This window comes from Pipra filicauda, unplaced genomic scaffold (genome assembly GCF_003945595.2).
Source record: "Pipra filicauda isolate LSUMZ 115617 unplaced genomic scaffold, ASM394559v2 scaffold95_size2449627_pilon, whole genome shotgun sequence".
Taxonomy (NCBI): domain Eukaryota; kingdom Metazoa; phylum Chordata; class Aves; order Passeriformes; family Pipridae; genus Pipra; species Pipra filicauda.
In genome coordinates, this window is record NW_024105153.1 from 1,062,244 (window position 1) to 1,083,908 (window position 21,665).

The following is a 21,665-nucleotide window of genomic DNA, read 5'->3' on the forward strand; positions in this document are numbered from 1 at the left end:
AGATGTGTTGATTCTCACAGGCTTGAAAGAAGAGGGAGCAGGACCAGACTGTGAGCTTGTGTGCTCAGGAGCAGTATGCCACAAACCTGTACGGGCACATGGACAATCCTCCAGACAGATTTAGGGGCATCTGCTGCTACTTGATCAGTGCAAGAAGAAAGCACAGCCCTGCCCAAGAATGACCAGCACAGGCTTTTCTCTCCATGTTCCACACATCCTCAGCTTTCAAACTTGTGAACAGTGCACAGTCCCAGTGTTTTGCAAAGGGAGGAGAAAGGGAACACATATTCCACAGGGATTTCATGGATTGTATTAATTTCCAAACCAAGCCTATTTTAATTAAGGAGAGAAGAGAAAGGGCAGGAAGAGGGAACAACACAGGCAATTTCAAAAAAATTTACAATAAAATATGCTTGCTCCCTTAAGCAATGGCCACCAGGGTCAGCCACACTACACAAATATTCCAAGCCACCGCAGAAGGGGAAGGGTATATTAAAATACAAATCAACCACACACTGCCTTTGACAAATGGACTTGAAAGAAGAACCGAAGGGGAACACACCTCACCCTCTGACCTGTGAGCAGCACTCCCCAGGCCTGGGGAAGCAGGGGCAGTGGCAGCAGCAGCACAGCCTCCCTCTGGCACAGTGCTGAATGGCATCAGGCAGGAGTCAAAGTCCAATGAAATAAAAGAAAATGCACAGCTGGGTTGATCAGGAGGGGAGCACTTCCAGGCCCCGTGTTAGTCTTGGCACACCCTTGCCAATGCAACCAAAATGGAGAACTCTTCAATTCATGCTGAGCTCACAGTAGCACAGACTTATTTTAGCAGAAGCACCTGCCCTACGCACCAGGGAGTCACTTCAAGAGGAGTAGGAATACAATTCAGCAGGATTTGTCCAAGTTTATGAAAGCAGGAGGAAGGACAGACTTCCTACAGGGAAAGAAGAAAAAAGGACAGCGTGTCTGTATGGGCTCTGGGATCCTCTCCCACCACGTGGCTCCGAGTTCTCTGCTGATGACAGTCCTGAGGAGAGAAGGGCACCTCTCGTCTCTTACAGCTGGTGGAGGGTTTGTAAGAGCATGTGGCGAGCAAATGAGCAGGAGTCAAGAGCGCGGTTTGGTCTGTGGAAAGAGGAAAAGAGATATTTCAAATACTGAATTTAAGAACTGCTTTGTATCTGACTCTGAATGAGCAAATAAACACTATTTCCAACGCACTGGGCTTGCATGCCCAAAAACCTACAACTTTTGCCCTCAGTTTTCTCTTCTGAAACCATTCTGTCATTGCTGTCCAAATCACTGCTTCCCATTCAGAGCTTGTTGCAAAAAACTCTCTCTCCTGTTGCTGAATCCGAGTCAGGAAGGCAATAGCAAGAATTGGAACATTTATTTCCATAAGCATAAACCTATATATATGACTTATCTCTGCAGCCTAGTGTCTCATTTTGGGTAGAACGAAGTGGGTGGGGGTGGAAACCCCATTCCCTCTCTTTTGGCAATGGGATTTTCCATGAAGATTCACTGCTTAGGGTCCCAAAACACAGAAGACAACCCTGCTCACACTCAAATCTTTCCTTTCCATGTCATCTGCTACCTATAACCTGACAGTGACTTTGGTCTCAGGGCTTTTTAAGTCTTTAAAAGAGGCAACATAACCTCCTGTCCCCTCTCCCCTGAGGTCAAGTAACACCTGCCTGGCTTTGCTGAGCCACCTTACAGGGTGCCTTACAAGCAGCCCACAGAACCTGCAGAACATCACCTGAAAGGGCCTATCTCAGAGGCTGCAATAACAAAGTCTAAATCACACAGAATAATCTGCTCCTTGAAATGAAACAATGGAAAAAGTCACGGCAGGGTTAACATGGGGGTAAATGTCCCTAACATTCCCATTGCCTCCCAGTAACATATATTTCTGTTTCTACAAGCTAATTGCTGGCTAAGCATCACTGAAACATTTAACAGTCTCTATCCATCTATTAGGGAACTTCCTCCAAAGAATGTTAATCCAATGTTTTCCACTGTTCTAAGAGGGGAAATCATTAATTTTACCTCTCTCCCACCCCACCACAGCAAAATAACCTTTAACAATGAATAGCAGTGAAGCCTACTCAATTTGGCAAAGTAGGGTGAGCTGAAATAAAGAATGAAATATCTAGGAAGGAGCAAGGAGTTCACCTCTGGGTTTACAGCACAAGAACAATAGCTGCAGAGGTTGTTTGGTACAGCACTCCGTGTCTGCTGCAGTTTAACAGAAGCACATCCTGGAGAAGACTTAACCCTTTTTATTCCCTCAAGAGCCATTCGATGCCCCACACTGAACACACAGTCCCAGAATTACAGCTTAAGATTTATCTTCAAAGTGGCTGGGTGAGCTATTTCAGCCCTCAGCTTTGGAAGACCCAGCCCTGTTTGCTATGAGCAGGCTGGTTTCATCCAGGCAGATGCCCACTTTTCAAAATAGAGAACCTGAACTGCTGATGTTGATCACAGCAAAGCTCCCCCAGCCTCCACTCCTAACATCAAGCCTCCTCTAACACTATAAGCCTCCTTATTTGCTGTAGAGCTAAACTGCCTGCCACTCTGTGCTACAGACTGTTGAAAGAGGCCGTTGATGTGATACAATTCAAAGAGCAGCATTAAAAAAAAAAAACAAACACAAACAAACAAAAAACAACCAAACAAAAACCCCAACACCTCCAGCAAGTCACAATTGGGCAGGCATACATCCATATACTTCCAGTGTTTCCATCTAAAAAATTATGGAAAAGCACACGTGGATTCACAGCACCCTCTTGTGTCCAAAAAAACCAAAGTGAGGCCTTACAGCAGTAGAGTAAGATGGATGCTGCTTACAGTCTGTATCCATAATTTTACAATTATTCAATAGAGAACATTGCCTACATCATCAAATTGTCACAAAAGAAAGGAGGCAAATGACTACTCCCAAAGCCCCTTGCAGCAAAAGGCAGCAGAGCTCTAACCTAGGCAGCTACAAGAACTTTACAGCTCTAGAAGCCCAAGAGAGCTAACTGCAACCCAAAGGGGAAAAACTAGAAAGCAGCACAAAAATGCTTTTTTCTCCAAGTGAAGGAATCATGGGTTTGACAGAGTGGAAGTAGATTTGTTGCAGAAACAGAGCCCAGATGAGTTCTGAATACTACTATTTTAACCAGTTAGAGGTTTAAGAATAGGACATGACTTTAACTGAATTCCAAGAAGAGATCAGGTGTGGAGGTTAATTGAGAAGCTGTGTGTTGGTTGTGGCTGGGATGGAGTTAATTTTCTTCACAGTAGCTGATATGGGGCCGTGTTTTGAATTTGTGCTGGAAACAGTGTTGCTAACACAGGGGTGTTTTAGTTCCTGCTGAGCAGTGCTCCCACACTGTTGGCCTTTTCTGTTTCTCACATTACCCCCCCCAATGAGTAGGCCAGGGGTGCACAAGAAGCTGGGAGGGTACACAGCTGGGACAGCTGACCCAGCTGTCCAAAGGGATATTCCATACCACATGGCAGCATGCTCAGCACAAAGCTGGAGGAGGAAGATACATGTGGAGTCCTGCTTTCCTGCAGACAGCAGATGGTGAATGAATTCCTTGTTTTGCTTTGCTCACACATGCAGCTTTTGCTTTACCTATTTACTTGTCTTTATGTCAGTGCATTAGTTTTCTCACTTTTACTCTTCTGCTTCTCTTCCCCATCTCACTGGGGGGAAGGAAGTGGTTGTGTAGGGCATAGCTGTCAGCTGGGGTTAAACCACAACAGGCTGTTTTAACTGGACTGTGTGATTCTTGAACTGTTTACATTTACCTTTTTAAGGATTTAAGAGCTGTTCTCCATGTTCTCTTAGGGAAAGCATTTTAAGGAATGCATATATTTATATAAAACAAAGGTATATTGCTTGTATATAGTACGGACTTCATTATGCTGCACAGGACATAAGTTTCCCTATAACACACCTTGAAAGACAGGGGTTTGCAAACCAAAGCTTCAGCTCCAAGAATTTCACAGCACCAGGGACACTGCAGGCTTGGTATTAGCAGCACAGACAGGAAGAGAGATCTGCCTTCTACTGTGAGAGGCTCTTGGCTCTCACTCAGCTTCTACAGAAGCTTTGAGCAATCTCACACTTTCAGAAAGAGACTCTCCTCTCTTGTACTTGCAGTGAAATGCTGGCTCTGGAGTCAATGGGATTTTTGTTGATGAATGAATGAAGACCAGAATTGTACTCTTATTTTGTCACATACAGCATCATCTACAGCTGAAAAACACTTACTGGGAGAGGCCTACATTCACACATACTGGGAGAGGGGTGACAAGTGTCTTTTGTGAGCAAAATTTGTTTAGAAGGACACATCAAGTTGAGTTAAGAGGCTACTCTAGGCACTGGTACCTGACATGAGCAATTAGAACAGTCAAATGCCCTGAACCAAAGTCCCTTTTTCTGTATTCTCAGCTTCCAGCAATTTAAATTCTGTTTTGAGGGCTGGGCCTTGATCAACAAGCGACATCACAGGCACAGGCAGCAATGTAGGAAACAGCACAAATCCAGTGATCTGTCTGGAAACTTCACATGGCAAGTCCTGATACTTCTTGCTTAAATCTATAATGATTGGGCTGGAAGTATATTTGTTCAGTTGGTAAAGCATATGGTCATTGGCCTGTAACCGCCTAATTCTTAACCTGATCAAGACAAAGAGAAATGTTCCACAAGAAGGGCCTCCAGGTTAGCATCTGCACATGTGTACACAAGGTATTTTATTTTATTTTCCTCTAACTGACCTTACCATGGCTGGTGGTTACGGACACAAACCACTGCTACACACCAGCTTTGACAGCTTCAGTCATACCAGTGCTTGGAAAAATTCTTTTCCCCCCATCACAAATGGCCAGCTTCCAACTCCAATAGAACCAAGACAGACTACCAGTACTTTACTGCATTCCTACTGCCCATGTTTCATACTGACCACAAGTATCTGATGCCTCCACTTTTCATCAGCAAGAGATCCTAAGCATCTGCATATAACCACAAAATTCAGGAAAGTTTAAGCCTCATTCTGGAACCTGTTAAAAAGCTGCTGTCACCCTACATGGCACATGGTCCATGCTGAGCCAAACAGCCACCAAGCTCCAAAGGGATTTCAGACCTCTGCTGGTTTTGCCTAAGGTAGCATTTTTGGACTGCTTCTCCTCTTGACTGCTGAATAGTAGTATGTAATCCTTCCTCTCCTGAGGAAAGGTCTATTTGGTGGGGTTTTTTTCCTCAAGTCTCATCAATGCTGAAATTCATACTGATTTAGTCCAGAAGAGATATGGCCTCCATAGCCATTTAATACATTAAAGCTAAAGCTGGTGGGGCAGGGGTTGATTCTATACCTATAGGTGAAATAACAACATTAAATACAGGCAGGCAGTGGAAGCAGCTTCTTCAATACTTATGCTCCCAATTTAGTTCCCAGAAAAATCACTAACTTTGTTGCTGTCACAGTAGGAAGTTTCATCTAGAAACAAATTCAGTCTTTGTGTTTTGCAGTGTTTTCATCTGCTAGTGTTCAGTGTCACACAGCATGACAATTCTGGTAGAGCTCTGCTGACCCTCATACTCAGAAAGATGATTTGGAAGGCACAGTTAGACCCAGTGTACTCACAGTTCACCCAAGCAGTGGCCAGAAACCCAGCAGGTTTCCTTAAGCTCAAAACACCTCTTCTATGACAGGGACTAGGAGTATCTGCTTCAGAGCCACTTTGTTGCAAAGCCAACTTCCCACTATTCCTTCTTTATGATCAGATTTTTATTTTTTTTCTTTTTATTTTTTTTTTTACTCTGAACCTCACATACTGGAGTAAACAAGATAAAAAGGAGACGCCCATTAAACTATCAATCCTCAATTTCAGAACAGATATTTAGTGCACTTTATCAGAACAGCTTGTATGAAGCTATTAACTCAAACAGTTTCACTAGCTCCCATGGAGAAAACTGCATGGCAAGTACAATACTCACTTTGTGACAAAAGCAGAGAGAACCGGAGCCAGAGATTTAGGGAAATAATCCTGTTGGACCATATGGTTCAAGGTCATAAGAATACCATAGAGGCTTGGAACAGCTTTGATTTTCTCTTCACTCTGAGAAATGGACAAGAAGATGAAGTCAGAAATCAGACAATCACAATTTAACCTAAACCACTGTAATTCACAGAGGCACTGAAATTCTCTGTTGAATAAAAGTGTTACCACACACTGTAGCAGAGAAAGCTGGTCACTAGATAAAGTGTAATGTTCCACAACACAAAAGGTAGCCAATTCCATAGACTCCCAGCACTTGAAATAAAGTATCAAGAATATTCTAGTGCTTATCAACTGACAGCAGTAGTAATGGGCAAAGGGAAGTGGTGAACTTGCAAGTGAAACAGCCAAATCTTCTCAGAGGCCCTGTGTCAAAGTGTTCTCCTATGGAATTTCACTAGATTTCAATCCATAAAGAATTCAGTTGCCTTAACAGTTTTTTCTTGTATTATTCTGTTACTCATTTTTATACCATCTCCAGCTCTTTGACAGGTTTCCTCCAGAACTTGATGCAGTGTTCCCAAATCTGGTCTCAACTGTTTACAAGATAAAGCCAATGGTCATCCCCATGCTTACATGATGCAGAAATTATTCTTGCTCCTAATGTGACACTAACCTACATGCCCCAACTCTTACACTGTTTTCATTTCTCTGCTGCCATTTCGACAAAACCCTTCATTCTGCAGACAGGATCTAGACCTGTGTTCCTAGGTGTACGTATGACCCTGGAGTGCATGGTGCTAAGAGTATCTGTGGCTCATGTGCTTCCAGCTATGTAGGACAGAAAATGGAGTACACTCCCTCTCCACTATCAAGGATTGTTGAATTAAGCACATCACAGTCAGTTGGCCGATCCTCAAGGGCTTTATTATCAAACCCACTTCCTGGCCTGAGAGAACTCTCCCGGAGGCACTGTGCTTTGTGCCTCATGCATATTTGCTATTTTCCATATGGGTCAGAGGTAGGTGGCAGTCCCCAAAACAGGCATTCTGCAGAACAAAATACCATCTCAGGTTCTGTTGACCTTTCTGAGAAGCAGGAAGCACAGTGTTGGTCCAATATACAATAAACACAGGGAGAGAATTTCCTAAAAATCAGTTTAGTAAGACCTATCCGTGCATGTCAACAGCTGTCTGTACCTCAAGCTGGGTATTACTGGAAGGACATTCATAAACTTATTTAATAGCAGGTTGCTACAACAGATTATGGCTACTCTGGAGTTTAGAATTGTCTTGGTCCAAGTTTCCATTCTCAGCTTCCAGGTCTTGAGGCAGTGAGAAATATTAACCCTTGCGGCACAAGCAGGCAAAGGTGTTTAAGTTTGCAGACAGAACCTCTCTACAGGTATTCTAATGCAATTCGCAGGTTTCCTTCTGATCTTCCAGCTTTTTTTGCTAATGTTTATTCCCTGTACTACATATTTCACATTAGCACTGGCAGAGAGACTCCAAAGCATGAAGTTGTACACTACCGATCTGGCATGAATAGTTGGATAAACGTTTTTGAGCTGTGCTATCAAGAAGTGCCCTAAAGGACTAATAATAATGTCGATTAACTAATAATATTGTAGATTAGACTCCTGGACATGGCTTTTTATAGAGATCATAGTCCAGCAGCAGCACTGTTGCCTTACCTGACCCCCCCCACCTTTAGAGGATGACTGAGAATGCAGAGCACACGAAGCAGAAGATGTACAGAGAGGTGACATGTCCTTCATCCTAATGCAACCTTGCAATTTGCAGTTTCTGCTGGACCTGCAGACTTCCATTGTCCCTGGGCATCAGGCATGCACAGGCACCCAGCTGCTTCCATGGCAACATAATTACCCAAAACCCAGTCGGTCTGGTCTTCAACAGCCTAAACAGACGATAACTTAACTCTTTCCTGCTTCCTCACCTTAAGTAGTCCCATGTGGATTAAGAGGTTTGTGATGAATGCATCTGAATTAAATGTGGCAGAACTGAAGGCTTTTTTCATCAAGGCATCTAAAAAGAAATAAGCACATTAATCTTAAAATCCATAAATGTCCTTTTTCTGTGTTTCTTAATATAAAGATTGATCATACAGAAACTCGGGGAATGTCAGCTGTTAAAGGCGTTTTGGGACATAACACTTGTTAAGATTTCAGTTGTCTCTGCAGGGACTAGTTATAGACTCTGAAACAATGACAGATAAAACCCCCCCAGTCCTTAAGTAAAGCAAGAAAAACCTCAAACTAAATGCCTAGAATCGTTTGGAAATTCCTGTTTCCAAGCAAGAACACAAAGGGATAACTATTTAGTCCACACACTAATCAAACCTAACCCAAATTACAGCTCCACAATATACTGTGAGGAACAGTCCCTCATCTGAACATCAGTTTCTGTGTCTTGGCCCATGGTGGAAATCTCTGCTTCCTGAAGAAATTAAAGATGTTTGACTGACAAAAAGAGACATCAACTAGGAGGTCTCTCTTTACTCTCTTGTAATACTACACTGGGGAGGCTCGTTCCTGCAAAATGTTTTTTAAAATAAAGAGCCTTGAAAAAGTAACTGACCTTGGAACACAGAACTAACTACTGGCTATTGACAGCCTGGCATCAAGGAGATACAGGATGGACAGCAAAGGCCCACTACAACTGCAGCTACAACAGACAATCATTGCCAAGCTTTTGCAGCACAGGATTATTAAGCTCAGGATCAATCTCTGCTTTCACTCCACACAACAGCGTGGCACAGCTCAGTACTTTGTTATCTGCCAGGGAAAAAAAGGCCCAATGGCTCAGCCCACAGAACAGTGGTATCCTTGGCACTGGAGCAGGTCACACCACAAAGTGAGGAAAGGCACAGTCACCTGTTGTTTCATGCACTGCTGTTTTCACTGGGGCTTCATCTTTGAAGACTGATGATATCCTTAGGAGAGTTGCAACTACTTTCTCTACATCCGATGTATCTGTCTGAAAGAGAAAAAAAAAAATAAAGAAATCAGTTCACTGGTCACCAGCTACAGAACATGGATCTCTGCTAGGGCTGTGGCAAGAATTACAGCCTTCAGCTGACTGACATCAGCTTTGCCTTGGCCATAACACCAAGCAAAAGCAACACAAACAAGATTACTCTATGTAGAAGCTCTGATGCCAGTATAAGCATTAACTGCATCATCTGCTTCCATAAGGTTACGGGGGGATCACTGGAGAGAAGAGGCAAAGCTAGGTCTCAAAAGAAAGTTATCACCTCTGGGGATTAAATAATCCTGAGAGAAAAAAATCAAGCACAGATGATCATCTGACCCACCTGCTGAGCTATCAGCACAGAGCACTTTGGTCCTAGTCGCAGCAGCTTCTCTGGTGATGGGAAAGCAAGGAACGTGGCAACATCCACAGGAGGAGATGGCACTGGAGTTGAAGCCTGAAACAGACAGAATCCATCTCAAGTTCATTCTTGAAGTAAATACATGGGTTCAGCAAAAGCACATGGGACAGGTCAGGGCACAGCTACATCTGTTCTGTTTGAAAATTGTTTGAGGCTCATGTGAGCCCAGAGTTGGAATAGCCAGATTATGCTGGCACACGTGGCATTACATGTATGAGGTTTCCACCACTTTCTGAACATGGGAAGACTTTCTACCTGTGTGTTTTTACAACCACTACTCAGCCTTTCCCTCCATGCATGTGTACACATGCACACTTTTTCAATACTTTCAACACTTTCACACTTTTTTACATTTTTCAAGTAATATATTTTCTTTATTTCCTGAATGTTTTCCCTGTTACAACAGTACCAGCCCCTGCAGGAATGTGAATACCTGTCAGCACTTCAAGTTCAGACTCACTCCAGGTCTCATTTCCTCCTTTACTCTCTTCCAGCTGATGAAACAGGAATCCATCTGGAAGTAAGCTTACCTGCGAATCAATTATCTTCTTAGGCGTCAGTGACTCCTGTTCTTCCTCTCCTCTCTCCTTCAGCTGTTGCTGTTCCTCCTCCTCTTCCTCCTCTTCATCTTCCTCTTCCTCCTCTTCATCCTCCTCCTCCTCCCCTTCATCATCACTAAGGTTTGAGTGTTACACGTTAATTACAACACTTGCAGTTCCTGTATACTGGCACTTAATAACATTTTTTTCAAGAACAAAAGAGCAGCCTCTCCTCAAACTTTACTGCAAGAAGCATATCTCACCTAAAACAGACCAAGAGGACACTAAGGCTTCAGTCACCCAGTTGACAACAGCAAGAAAAGACTGAGGAACACAATCAACAGCTAACACCACGGTAAGTCCATGAATGAAAACAAGACACAAGGCATATCCTGCTTATAGAATCCCTTGGCCGTGCTCCAGACTCAGACCAACATCCATCAGCAATGATAGAGTTCGTATTTTAAAATGAGATAGGTGAATGGAAGTGTTAATGAAAATTGTCAGAAGACTTCAGATTTAAACTCTGGTACTCTGCATACCTCAAAGATCCCAGCACAGCTGCCATATTGAAGCCTTCAAGGATCTCATGGAGTTGCTCGCATACCTCTTCTCCCAGACAGTTACCTAGATTGATAGAGGAAAGGGAGTATACTTAACAGATGCACACAGGTTTGTTCTACAGGATTTAGCCATATATTGTGTATCTCTTGTGTCTGAAATCAAACAGTTATAGGCCATTTCTGCACACCACCTTAGAGACAACACAGACTGCAGCTATCAGACAGAATCAAACAGCTGTTAAACAAATTTCAGCAGCATTACACAATGGTTAGAGACAAAAACCTCTAATTTTTCAGAGTGTGTTTAAGAGACTTCCTGTTAGTTCTACAAGCGGCTCTTGTTCTCAGCAATTCTGAAACAAGGACAAACACCACAGCACCAGTGAAGTGCAGTGACCCAAGGTATGAACAGCAAAAGTCAACAGTAGTCAAAGTTCTCACAGAGGTTTTTGTTTGCAAGTATGAAGTATCTGAGATAGCACTGAATAATTAAAGAATTTTACTGAAAACAGGTATAGATATCAGTTTAAACTTTCCACCTTATGAAGTGTACCAAAAATGCCTAACAATTAACTGAGTTCATGGTTTAAGAAAACTTTCAGGATCAAACTGTTTCCTGTCCCAGGGTCATGCAAGTTCAGCTACTTCGAGCACTGTTTTTTAAATGCTGACTGCAAGACTAGAATATGTGATTCTGTCAACATTCTTCCTAGTGGTTTCTCATTGGAATCAAATGAGAGATATTTTGATCTAGCAAGCTTACATACCATTGAGATCCAACTTCTCCAACTCTGCCTTATCTTCAATAGCTTCAGCAACAGTCAGAGCAGCATCTCGTTTGATTTCACAGAAAGACAAATTCAGTTCCTAAGAAGTAGAATAATGTATGTTTGCAGAATTCCTATTAACATCCATCATCCCCATAAACCTCATGTGCTCACAAGTGTCCTGAAAAGACTCCTTTGAAAAGGTTCTCAGGAAAAGATGTGTTTTTAATTGAAAATAAAACTTGACACATACTCCTACCTCATACCTGAAAGGAGAATTTTGAAACATGCTGGTGTTAAGAGCAGGACTACTGAAGGTAGCCACTTTAAAATGCCTAGAGATCACTGTTCACCTAAAAGGTAGCAGACATTTCAGTCCTTAGCAATCAGCTGATTGGAGATCTTCACTTATCAAGGGTCACAAGAGCACTCCAGAACTCACTCTCCAGTAAGTCTAACTGAAGAAACATAGCTACTGTATCAAATAGACTGCACATTTGCTTTGACAGTTTGGTTGCAAGTTAAGGCCCTCCAAAGACAAGCCATGAGTGGTACTACTTCTGACAAACACAGTCAACAGAGAAACCATGTGGACAGACTAGTAAGAGTAAAGTTATTCAACAGCTAGACACCATCCCCCACCATTCCACGTTGTGCTCAATCCTTACTCAAGAAGGGATTTAATAATAACAGCATAAGGGAAGCAGTCCTTGAACAGAATGAATCAGCAGCGATTGCTTCATGCAACCCTTCCTTAACCCTTTCTGCTCTGGAAAAAAGGGTTTAACTTCTGGCTGTTCATCTCAATATCTCCATTACTTATGTTTTCCTGAGAGATTCAGATACAAATTCCAGTAGAATAAGCAGAAGTCCAAGCAAGGGATCTCATACCACAAAACACTTATTCTTTCTGTACCAGTTCATACACACAAATAGATTTTAGAACTCAGATGAATTTTTGTCTTTGACTGCAAGACTAGGAATTATGTGTTCAGCATCCATCTCAGTGCAGTTATAACTCATGGCAGGTGTTTCTAGAGATCCTGGTTTACTTATATTGACTTGACTTCAGCCTGTCTAGAATGTTGTCAGATTCAAGTCCTGTGCAAATACTGATGTAGGAGGCTGTGGTATTGCTGAAAAACTAAAAATACTTGGACCTTTGATAGACACCCTAACAAAGAAAAAGCATTAGCTGTATGAACTATGAAATGCTGAGCAGACTACAGGCTGTTCATGAGGTGTTCATGTCAGTCCCCACTCACGGTGTTCTGAGAAGTTCTAAAAGCAGATACTTCTATTATCAGATTTTTTGAAGAGCACTTGCTGAATTGAACCAACACTTCAAAAACATCAAGTGGAGACTAAACAGATCACTGGTACATCTCCATGCAGAATAGTCCTAGCTGAATGTGGTGATGCCACTGATCTCCAACACAGCTTATTGTTTTTCAGTTGTGAACACAGAGCCTGCACTGAAGTGAATCCCGCTTTAAAGTAATCAGTAGTGGCAGGAGAATGGACAGGAAAAAAAAACCCAAAACATAAAATGCTGAATTTTCCATTTCTCAAAAAGAGCTGGACAGCAAGAACACAATACCTTTAATTTGTGAAGCCCTTCTTTAACAGCATCAGCAATAGCAACAGCACCCTTTGAACGCACCAGACAGTCTCCAAAGTTGATCACTTCAATCTGCCGAAGCGCCTTCAGAGTCTGCAGAGCAGAACAGCACATATTTGAAATACACATGCAAGTAAATGAATGTCCTACCACTTCTAGAATGTCATCTTTCCCATCACAGCATGACATGTGGTTCCACTGACCCAAAGGTGCCAATGCTAACTAGACTTACTCAAAGCAACCACTTAAAACAACTCACCTCTGCCATGGCCACAGCTCCTTTCTCTGTGAAGGTGTTGTCATTCAAGTTTATAACCTTAAGCAGTGGGTTGATAGCAAAGGCCTGTGCCAGTGCTGTTATGCCAGGATGGTTAATTCCATTCTGAGGCATATGGACCTCTTCTAGAGTCCCAATGATCTGGGAAAGGATGCAGATAAACCTGTTAGAAAACATACTTCGACTCAAGAGTATACTGCTCTACTCTAGGATTTGCTTAAAATTGCTTGAGTTTCAAAACTTCATCAGTTCTTCCACAGAGAATTATTTACCAGCAATGATGTCACAAATCTAAGTAAAATTAACAGCTCATGGCAAGAGTCAGATTAACACAAAGCCCTGATTCAAAGAGCCACAAGTATCATCCTCCTACTCTGCCTACTCTAGATAATTGAAAATGAGTTCTTCATCTGCAGTTCAACAGCACTGAAGCACACCAGACACCATCACTGGATATGGTATTTTTCTAATTAAGATCTACATTTTGCCCTGATTGCAGAAGCAAACACGTAAGAAAGTTAGTATGAGCATTTTTTATGGACTAAACAGCATGTCACAAAACATGGCAATTGATCCCATTTTGGTAGTGCCATTTAGTCTTAATTCTCCATTAATCACTTTGTTATGCACTTCTCAAGTATTTAAGAAGTCCTATTTCTTAGTCAAAAATCACATCCAGACAGTTCTTTAGGAAAAAAAAAAGCCAACCTGTAACTTGCAGTATCATTATTAATATACCTGACAATATGCATTGTAATTCCAAAGTCACTTCTAGCAGCAATCGAGGGAAGAAAACGGAATTAGGTAGCCCCAACCACAGTGAATTCTCTTCCTCCAATAAAAGTGAAAGTGGGACAGTGACAGCTAGAGAAAGCTAGGCAGTACTTTAAGTCCTGACCAGATGATCCCAGCAAAAAGACTGGATTGCTTTTACCACATGACTGAACAACTAGGCAAAGTAGCACACAAGAGGTCAGCTGGTACACCTACCCCAGTGCCAGATAACATCCATTAGCACAGGAGGAGGAAAAGGCATAGGACTACTATTAAATTACTCAGAAGATGACTATTTCTTCCTCAGGTAACTACTTTACACAGCCACTAGTTATGTGTAAAGGTAATAACTAGTGTTTTGAAATTCAGGTCACAATCAATTCTAATTCCACCGATTGAAGACACTAGTTTCAGCAGCAACATCGCAATTTAGTGAACCAACCACCAGCTCCTGCCTCCAAGCTGAGGCAACCTCTGTGTGCATTATCTTTAACACTAGCACTGAATCACACCCTGCTCCAATTTGCTATCAAGAAGATCTGGTTTGGTACTTACCCCAAATGCTTCAGCCAGGGCAGTGGCACCATCATTCTCCAGACGATTTCTGCCAGCCACAAATATTTTCAAAGCAAGAGGCTTGCCCTGAGCACTTGATTTCCTGTGACACTCCTTCAGAGCGGCTGCCAATATCTAAAGATAAAACAAGCAGTTAATACTACCTCAGCATCTCATTCTAAAGGAATCCAACTGTGTTCTGTAGATCCACCTCAAGAAATACTTCGGTCATCGCTGAGAGCAGGGTGTACAATAAAGCTGTCTGTACCTACAACACTTGTACACTTGTCTTAGACAAGAATAGATAATTTTGCAACACCAAGTCATTAACAACATTTGGTTCCTAAACATGCAAACATATAGGCTCCTAGTGATAACAGTCCTGGTTTTCTGTTTCATCCAACAGGCAGCCCTTCAGTACTAGGCTTGACAATACTGTTCACTCAAATCCAAGGCTATTAGCTCTCTTGACATGGAATCTAGTGTTTAGGATAGAACTGTTTTCCTATCTTGGAAAAATGGATAAGATTTCTATACTTAATTCTGAAATTTATCCATGAAAACATGTAAGGGGGTGGGATCTTGAGACTGGAGAAACGGGTCAACAAGAATCTCATTAAGTTTAAAGGGAAATGTGCAGTCCTGCACATGGAGAGAAACAACCTCATGTACTGGGTTGACCTCATAAGCTGGGAGTCAGAGGGGCAATGATAGCCTGGCAGAGAAGAACCTGGGGGTCCTATTGGGTAGGAAGTTGACTATGAGCAGGCAATATGCACTTGAAGCAAAGGAAGTCTACTGGGCTGCCTTGGGAGAAGCACTGACACCAGGTCAGTGATCCTTCTCTACTCAGCCCCATGAGCTGCATCCAAGTATCAAGTCCAATTACAGGCTCCTACATGGACATAGTGAGGTGAGTCCAGCAAAGGGTCCCAGGGTTGATTAAAAAATTGGAGAATTTTACTCACTAGGAGAGACCTGACAGCTGGGATTATTAAGGCTGGAGAAGAGAAGGCTCTGGGGGGAGATACTATCCATGTGTAAAAACAGCTAGAACAACAGGATGAGGGGAGGTGGTGGTGTAAAGGCACAGCCAGACACAAAGGCACACAAACTAATGCACAGAAAATACCATTTAAACACAAACTCCCTTTTTTACTGTGAAGATTAATTATTAAACACTGGGATAGACTATTCATACAGCTTGTGAAGTCTGTATTCAAAACCTGACTAGACACAAGCCTGAAGAACCTGGTCTAGTTGCCTTGAGCAGGGGAGTTGACAATCACCAAAGATGCTTCCAAACTCAACCATTCCATGTAGGGTAGTCTGAAGTCAAATCCTGGCTCTGACCTCATTCCCAAAGAGGAGACAACCCTTACCTTGCCACCACCAATGCCCATGCCACAGTTATTGAGCTTGAGTTCCTGCAGAGTGTAGCATGCAGGGCTCTTCAGCAGAGCCTCAAAGCCACGCACACCATCTGGCCCAAAGGCATTGTCACTCAGGTCCAGCTCCACCAGCTGGGCTCCAGCAGTGATGAGTGCATCCCCCAAAGAGATCTGTAAGGAAACAGATGGTAGTGGGTGGGAGGGAATGGATTAACTTCTAGTGACAGCATCACTGCAGTGGCTAGGCATTACAGTGATGCTGCAAAAAAATTTCCACTTTGAAGACATTCTGCAAAGCTGCATGGGGAAATAAAACTTTACAGCTAAATCCAGAGAAGCTGTGCAAATTAAGCTAAAGATAACCATAAGGTAGTGACCCAGACATTATCCCATCTCTTTAGGTCAAATACACACTTTTTAAAGGGGGTTTCTCCCTCTACACTGCTGAAAGAAATATTGGTTTTATCCTGTTGAGTTTCTCATATTTTTTCTTCACGGGACTCAAGGAGGCAGGGAGCTCTGTAATGGTCTTGGAAGACATAGTCATAAGATCTATTTAGAAAGCTTAGCTCTCATTCTATCTATTGGATCACGAAGATGTTTCCCCCAGTGACAAGTTCCTTTGCTAGTATGGATTTGCATTTATTCTTTAATCAACTCTTCTCCACCTCATACAGGAGGAGCAAAAGAGATGCGCTCACCTGTTCCGAGATATTTAGTGTTAACAGTGCAGAGAAGGATCAGCTCTGTACCAAAAAAAACATACTCCCACAAAAAGCATGACAGGTGAGAAAAGAGGTTGCATTAGTCAGAGGTCTCAGATCTAGTTTTTACTTACCAAAGCAGGGGGGATCTCAGACCTTAGCCTCCCCGTAAACATGTCACTCCAATGACACCTCTAAAATAAGAAATATACAAATAGAAACCACTGAAATATCTAGGTCAACACACTTGTAATAAAGATCTACATGTACAAGCTGCATTACATCACTGTGGACAGCTTAATGCTATTTCCCTTCCCTGGGGTTATCGGTTGATTGTCATTTGACCACTAAAGGCTGCAAGAACTAGTGTTACATTCACTTCACTTGCAAGGACATAAAGGCACTGAAATGCACACTGCAAATAACACAATACAAGAATTCTTGCTTATATTCAACCTGGAATTCTTTTCTGCTGAGAAAATTACCACAGAAAAAAGCAACAGGAAACTGAAGGATACATCAGGAATGCAGATTTTACTGAGGTATGGAGTTCAACAATCTGAACTTGCCTGAAAAGCCACACTTGGGTGATTAATGTGTATCAACATTTCACAACACTCTCCTTCTAAGGACAGTGTCTCTAGCAGCACAGCACGCCCTTAATATCAGGCTAGAGCAACAGTAGGGAAACATAACTTGGGCACAAATAAACCTCCTGTTGCATTTCCCTCATTATTTCCTCCCTAGTCATTCTCTGAAGACTCATTCTCCAGAAGATCTGACCCAGCTTTTCCATTAGAACTTAACGTTTTGTTGCCATGGCTCTTTGTTTACAGATGCTGCCTCCGCAGAGAGGCTCTTCCTCACACAGCTTCCTGGCCTTAATACTGGAAGCCACCTAAACAGGAAGGTAAGAATGCAGGAAGTGTTCCCACTATCCCCAAGTCATGCTGTATTTTCATATGGTTGTTCTTCCTACTGGAAGAGCCACCATGCAAGCTTCAGGACAAACTCAAGGCAGGTTTCTGCAGGAACAGCCTAAAGAGGCTGTCAGTATTTCTGCATTACTTGTTTCCCTTGACTACTCCTGACTTTAGGATCTCACCTTGAGCTCGCGTTTCTTCTCCAAGGCTTTGGCAATGACCTTTGCTGCTTCCACACCCACTGTGTTGCCTTCCAGGCGCAAGGCTTCCAGGCCATCAAATTCCACAATTTGCTTGATCACTTCTTCAGCTGCAAAAGCAAATAATCTAGTTGGTCTTTTAACCATCATCTTGGGTACTACAGTAACCATCTGATCCAGCAATACTTGCTCAACGCTACCTTTAGCAAAAACAGCTGAACAACACCATGTGAAAGAACCCTGAAACAACAATAGGAACAGAGCTAAAATGTCAGGTCACTAGAGAAAACATCCTCTATGCCATACCCTGCCTTCTCATAATTTGCTTCTAGTTCTATTCTGATAGCCATCCTCCTATTTGCAAAAGTAACTATCCTTACTCCTAAATAAAATTCCTCTGCCATTCAGCACATGGTTTAGTAGTTAGAGTGCATGTGTCTACAAAGGTGCAAGGACTAAGTTAAAAGCTGATGGGAATTAGTGCCACTTCATCAGGAAAAAGTTCCCAGTGACTGGCAAAACTTCAGCAGATGTCTGTTTAGTAAACATGTCAGGGTGGAATGACTTAACTCTAGAGTAATCCTATGCAAGGCAAAGGAGCAGGCTGCAGAGTCTCCCCTGTCAGTGGGCACTTGTTATCATTCCCAAGCTCCAAAGTGTCTCCCCATAGTTCAGTGCCTTTGCTTTACTAAAGTGACCTATAAAAAAAGCATCACCTTTGGAATCAGTTAAAAAAAAAAAAAAGTAAGCACTACAGCAAATAACATCTCTGAAAAGCATGCTGTTTTTCTTGGAGTGGCAGAAATGTTAAGAATATATACATTTTCTCCAGATATCTACTACATTAGCAGCCACTGTAAGACTCTTATTATGAAATACGCATACACCAACAAGAGAGAGATTCCTGAAAAAAGCCCAACAAGATAAGAGGCTAACAAATAAGTCAGAATTTGGAAAGAAAATTAACTATTGCAGCAGACTAATGTATCAGCCCATTCTTCTGTGCAGGTCTTGTTCCAAAATCTGTGATCCACTTGCTTAACTGTTTTTAAAAAGAACGCTGACTTCTAAAGCACAGCAACTGTCAAAAGCACTTAGGGAGAACACCAGGAATACAAGAATTACAAACCAGGGATTCAAACCCCAGTCCTGGCAGCTGCAGCACTGCCAGGGTACCAGGTCAAAGCTGGATACCAGAAGGGAAGGAAATGTCTCTATCAGTAGCAGCTGCACGACCCTTGCATCTATAACTTGTCCATGTAGGATTAGTGGGAGGTTTACCACAAAATTTTACAACTTCAGGGAGACACTTCCCAAACACGAGATTATTTTCTCTTACCATCTTCAGCTGTGTTCAGTTTAAGGCTCTGGCCTTTGAAGCTCAACTGTCCACCACCCACTTTGGTTTTGGCAAGTGACTCCGCAAGCTTAGTGATGTCTTCTGATGCCATTTTCCTGCTTTTTCCAGAAGTTAAGAGCTGTCAATGAAAAGAATTTATCATAAAAAACCCTCAAACTACAATACCTAATCTGTGTGATTAACCACATTTATTTGAACACTAATGTGCTTTTTGTTACTGAGCTATCTAACTGAGTTTTTAGTGTCATTAGTGCTCTCCCCAGAGCTCACCTGGGATAGCTAAGCTAGATTAATATTCTAAAGCCAACCAGTCAGATGGTGCCAATTCTTTCAGTACTGATGAGACTCTGGTTTTAATGGAGTTGTTACACTTCAAAAATAAACAGTATGTAAAACTATGGATTAAGGCCACATTAAGACATTACTCTTTGTGCAACACCAAAAATTACCATGTAATATTCCTCTCTCCTCAAACCCCAATGTTTAATATATGCTGCACTTCCCCCTGCTCTCCGAAGCAAGCTAGAATGAACACAACTGTTCTTCTTTTTCAGTGATATCCCCAGTAGTGCCCTTGTCAGCACAGTTGCAGAACCACCGAGTTGCTGAAAACATTGTGTGTGCTGCATACAAAACTATCTGAGGCTTCCGGGTTCTCTTTCCTTTCAGATGTCCCACACAAATTTCGTCACACATTAAACAGGATGATCTTACGCTCACAATAACTTAGCTAACATTTTGCCTTGAGGTATAAGTTTGAAGGTAGCCATGCCTAGTACCATCTGCATAGCATTATTTAATGAATATTAATCACTTTGTGAAGGAACTGGCCTCCATCCATTCAGCAGGATAAACAGACTATGTTTCCTCCGATGGGATAAAAGACTACACACAACTAATGCTTAGAAACCACATTCTTAAACAAACTTCAGATGTGAGAAGGGATGAACTTTCATTCCTACAACAGAAAACCGTTCGTTCCCTTCCATTCTTGTCTGACTTAGAGGTGACCCCGCACCCTTGTAGCTCTTTGAGCTCAACAGCATCGGCTTTAAACAAACCCCTAAACAAAAGCTGTATATACAAACTTTCCTCGATACCCAGCTGTGAAGCCTCCAGCTTCCCCAGAGCATGGCTTTTCTTCAGAGGTGATTAATTTTAATATTGCTTTTGGACATGGGGACAGTGGAGGAAATCTCCAAGGCTGATCAACATGACTTTTCTCAGATGACTATCCTCTCAAGTAGGTGCTGCCGATAGAAGAATGCTCACATAACTTACTCCACTCCTACCAGGCCACACAGATACCACACTGGTGGACACCTCCCAGCCTCTACCAATCCAAGGTTAAGAAAGAAGAAAAACAGGACATCCTCTGATCCTTGAAGGTTTTCCCAGATAGGAACAGAAGTTAGGATCTAAAGAAGTCAGTCTGTTCTCCGAGTTCAATTATTTACTTGACTTTAAAAATCAGTTCTGTTCTACTATGATGTTCTTCTCTACAGGTGCACTCACCCCCTTGGCTTCTCCTTCCTTTAAGTCTCCCTTTATTTCTTCACCCTACACACAGACTACTTCCTAATCTCAACATACAAATCCAGCATCACATCCTGAAGCATATTTTATTGCAAACGTCAGCCACACCATCAACCTACCAGAGGTCTCTTCTCTGCTACTTCTTCTACAGGGAAAGCTTTGAAAAAAAAATAAGATCGAGGAGTTAGTCTGTTTGGCAATTAAACCAAGACCTAGAAATGCCTGAAGACAGGTTTCCTCACTACTTAAAGACTGTGTGAAGAAGGTGGATGTTTCCCGATGGTCAATAAGTGAGTTCAGACGAATGTTGTAGTGGCAACACTTTGTCCACCCAGCAGACAACACACTGGGCACCTGCCGTGCTGTCCTGAGGAGGAGCCCGCTCTGCTCGCCCAACAGCGGGGAGCCCGGCAGCGCGGGGTGACAGCCCGAGGTTCCTCCCAGCCAGCCCCTGGGGGCGGTGGGGGCTCCTTTCTTCCCCCGCGGGCGCAGCCGAGCTCCGGCCCCGCCGCCGCCCGTGACCGCCCTGCCCCACCCCACGGGGCCCGGGCCGCGCGCGTGACCCCCACGAGGGGGGAACCCGCGTGCGCGTGGGCGGGGCGCGCCCGGGAGCGCCCCCCGCAGGCGGAGCCGGGGAGCGCGTCAGCCCGCGGGATGGGACCGCCTCGCCTCACACACGGCCCCCACGCACGGCCCCCTCTCCCGGCCGATAACGGCGGCCGCTGTCTCGCCGCCCGTCCTCTGCCCTGCCCTCACCTGCCCTCACCTGCCCTCCGCGCCGCGCGGGTCGCGCCGCGCGGGTCCCGCCGCCGGGTGCCGGGGACGCGCCGGAGCCTCGCGCCGCCGCCGCCGGGGCCGCTGGGTGAGGGGCGGGCGGGGGAGGCGGAGGATTTGAACGCCGGCAGTTCTGCTCCCCGCGCCGAGATTGGCTGCTGCGCCCTGACGTCACGGGGCGCGCCCCTCCGCCTCACCGCAGCCCGGCCGCGCCGCGCGGCGCGTGGGCGGGGCTGCGTGGGCCGGCGGCCGCGGGGCACGCCGGGA

General features: G+C 43.6%; 1 protein-coding gene across 2 annotated transcripts; it reads right to left on the reverse strand.

Moving 5' to 3' along the window:
* Nucleotides 1-287: 287 nt before the first annotated feature.
* RANGAP1 (Ran GTPase activating protein 1) lies at nt 288-21,424 on the reverse strand. Of its 2 annotated transcripts, none has more exons than XM_027722717.2 (17): nt 21,391-21,424; nt 20,744-20,781; nt 19,068-19,206; nt 17,711-17,838; nt 16,740-16,799; nt 15,893-16,072; nt 14,511-14,645; nt 13,164-13,322; nt 12,884-12,997; nt 11,284-11,383; nt 10,496-10,580; nt 9,945-10,089; nt 9,337-9,450; nt 8,897-8,999; nt 7,960-8,048; nt 6,002-6,123; nt 288-1,125 (listed from the first exon to the last, which is right to left on the reverse strand). In XM_027722717.2, the coding sequence occupies exons 3-17, from the start codon at nt 19,177-19,179 to the stop codon at nt 1,056-1,058; spliced, it is 1,716 nt and encodes a 571-aa protein (XP_027578518.1). In that variant the 5' UTR covers nt 19,180-19,206; nt 20,744-20,781; nt 21,391-21,424; the 3' UTR covers nt 288-1,055. The 2 variants fall into 2 exon arrangements, with proteins under 2 accessions (XP_027578518.1, XP_027578519.1); XM_027722718.2 differs by lacking the exon at nt 21,391-21,424 and adding an exon at nt 20,867-21,186.
* Nucleotides 21,425-21,665: the final 241 nt, after the last annotated feature.

What these genes read in the sequence shown, in the direction of transcription:
- RANGAP1 (XM_027722717.2), bottom strand. Translation starts at nt 19,179, where the DNA reads ATGGCATCAGAAGACATCACTAAGCTTGCGGAGTCACTTGCCAAAACC. An exon ending in GAGCTGTGGCCATGGCAGAG is followed by an intron (nt 12,998 to 13,163) that starts GTGAGTTGTTTT and finishes TCTGCTCTGCAG; the next exon opens with ACTCTGAAGGCGCTTCGGCA. An exon ending in AGAAGATAATTGATTCGCAG is followed by an intron (nt 9,451 to 9,944) that starts GTAAGCTTACTT and finishes TGTCTGTTTCAG; the next exon opens with GCTTCAACTCCAGTGCCATC.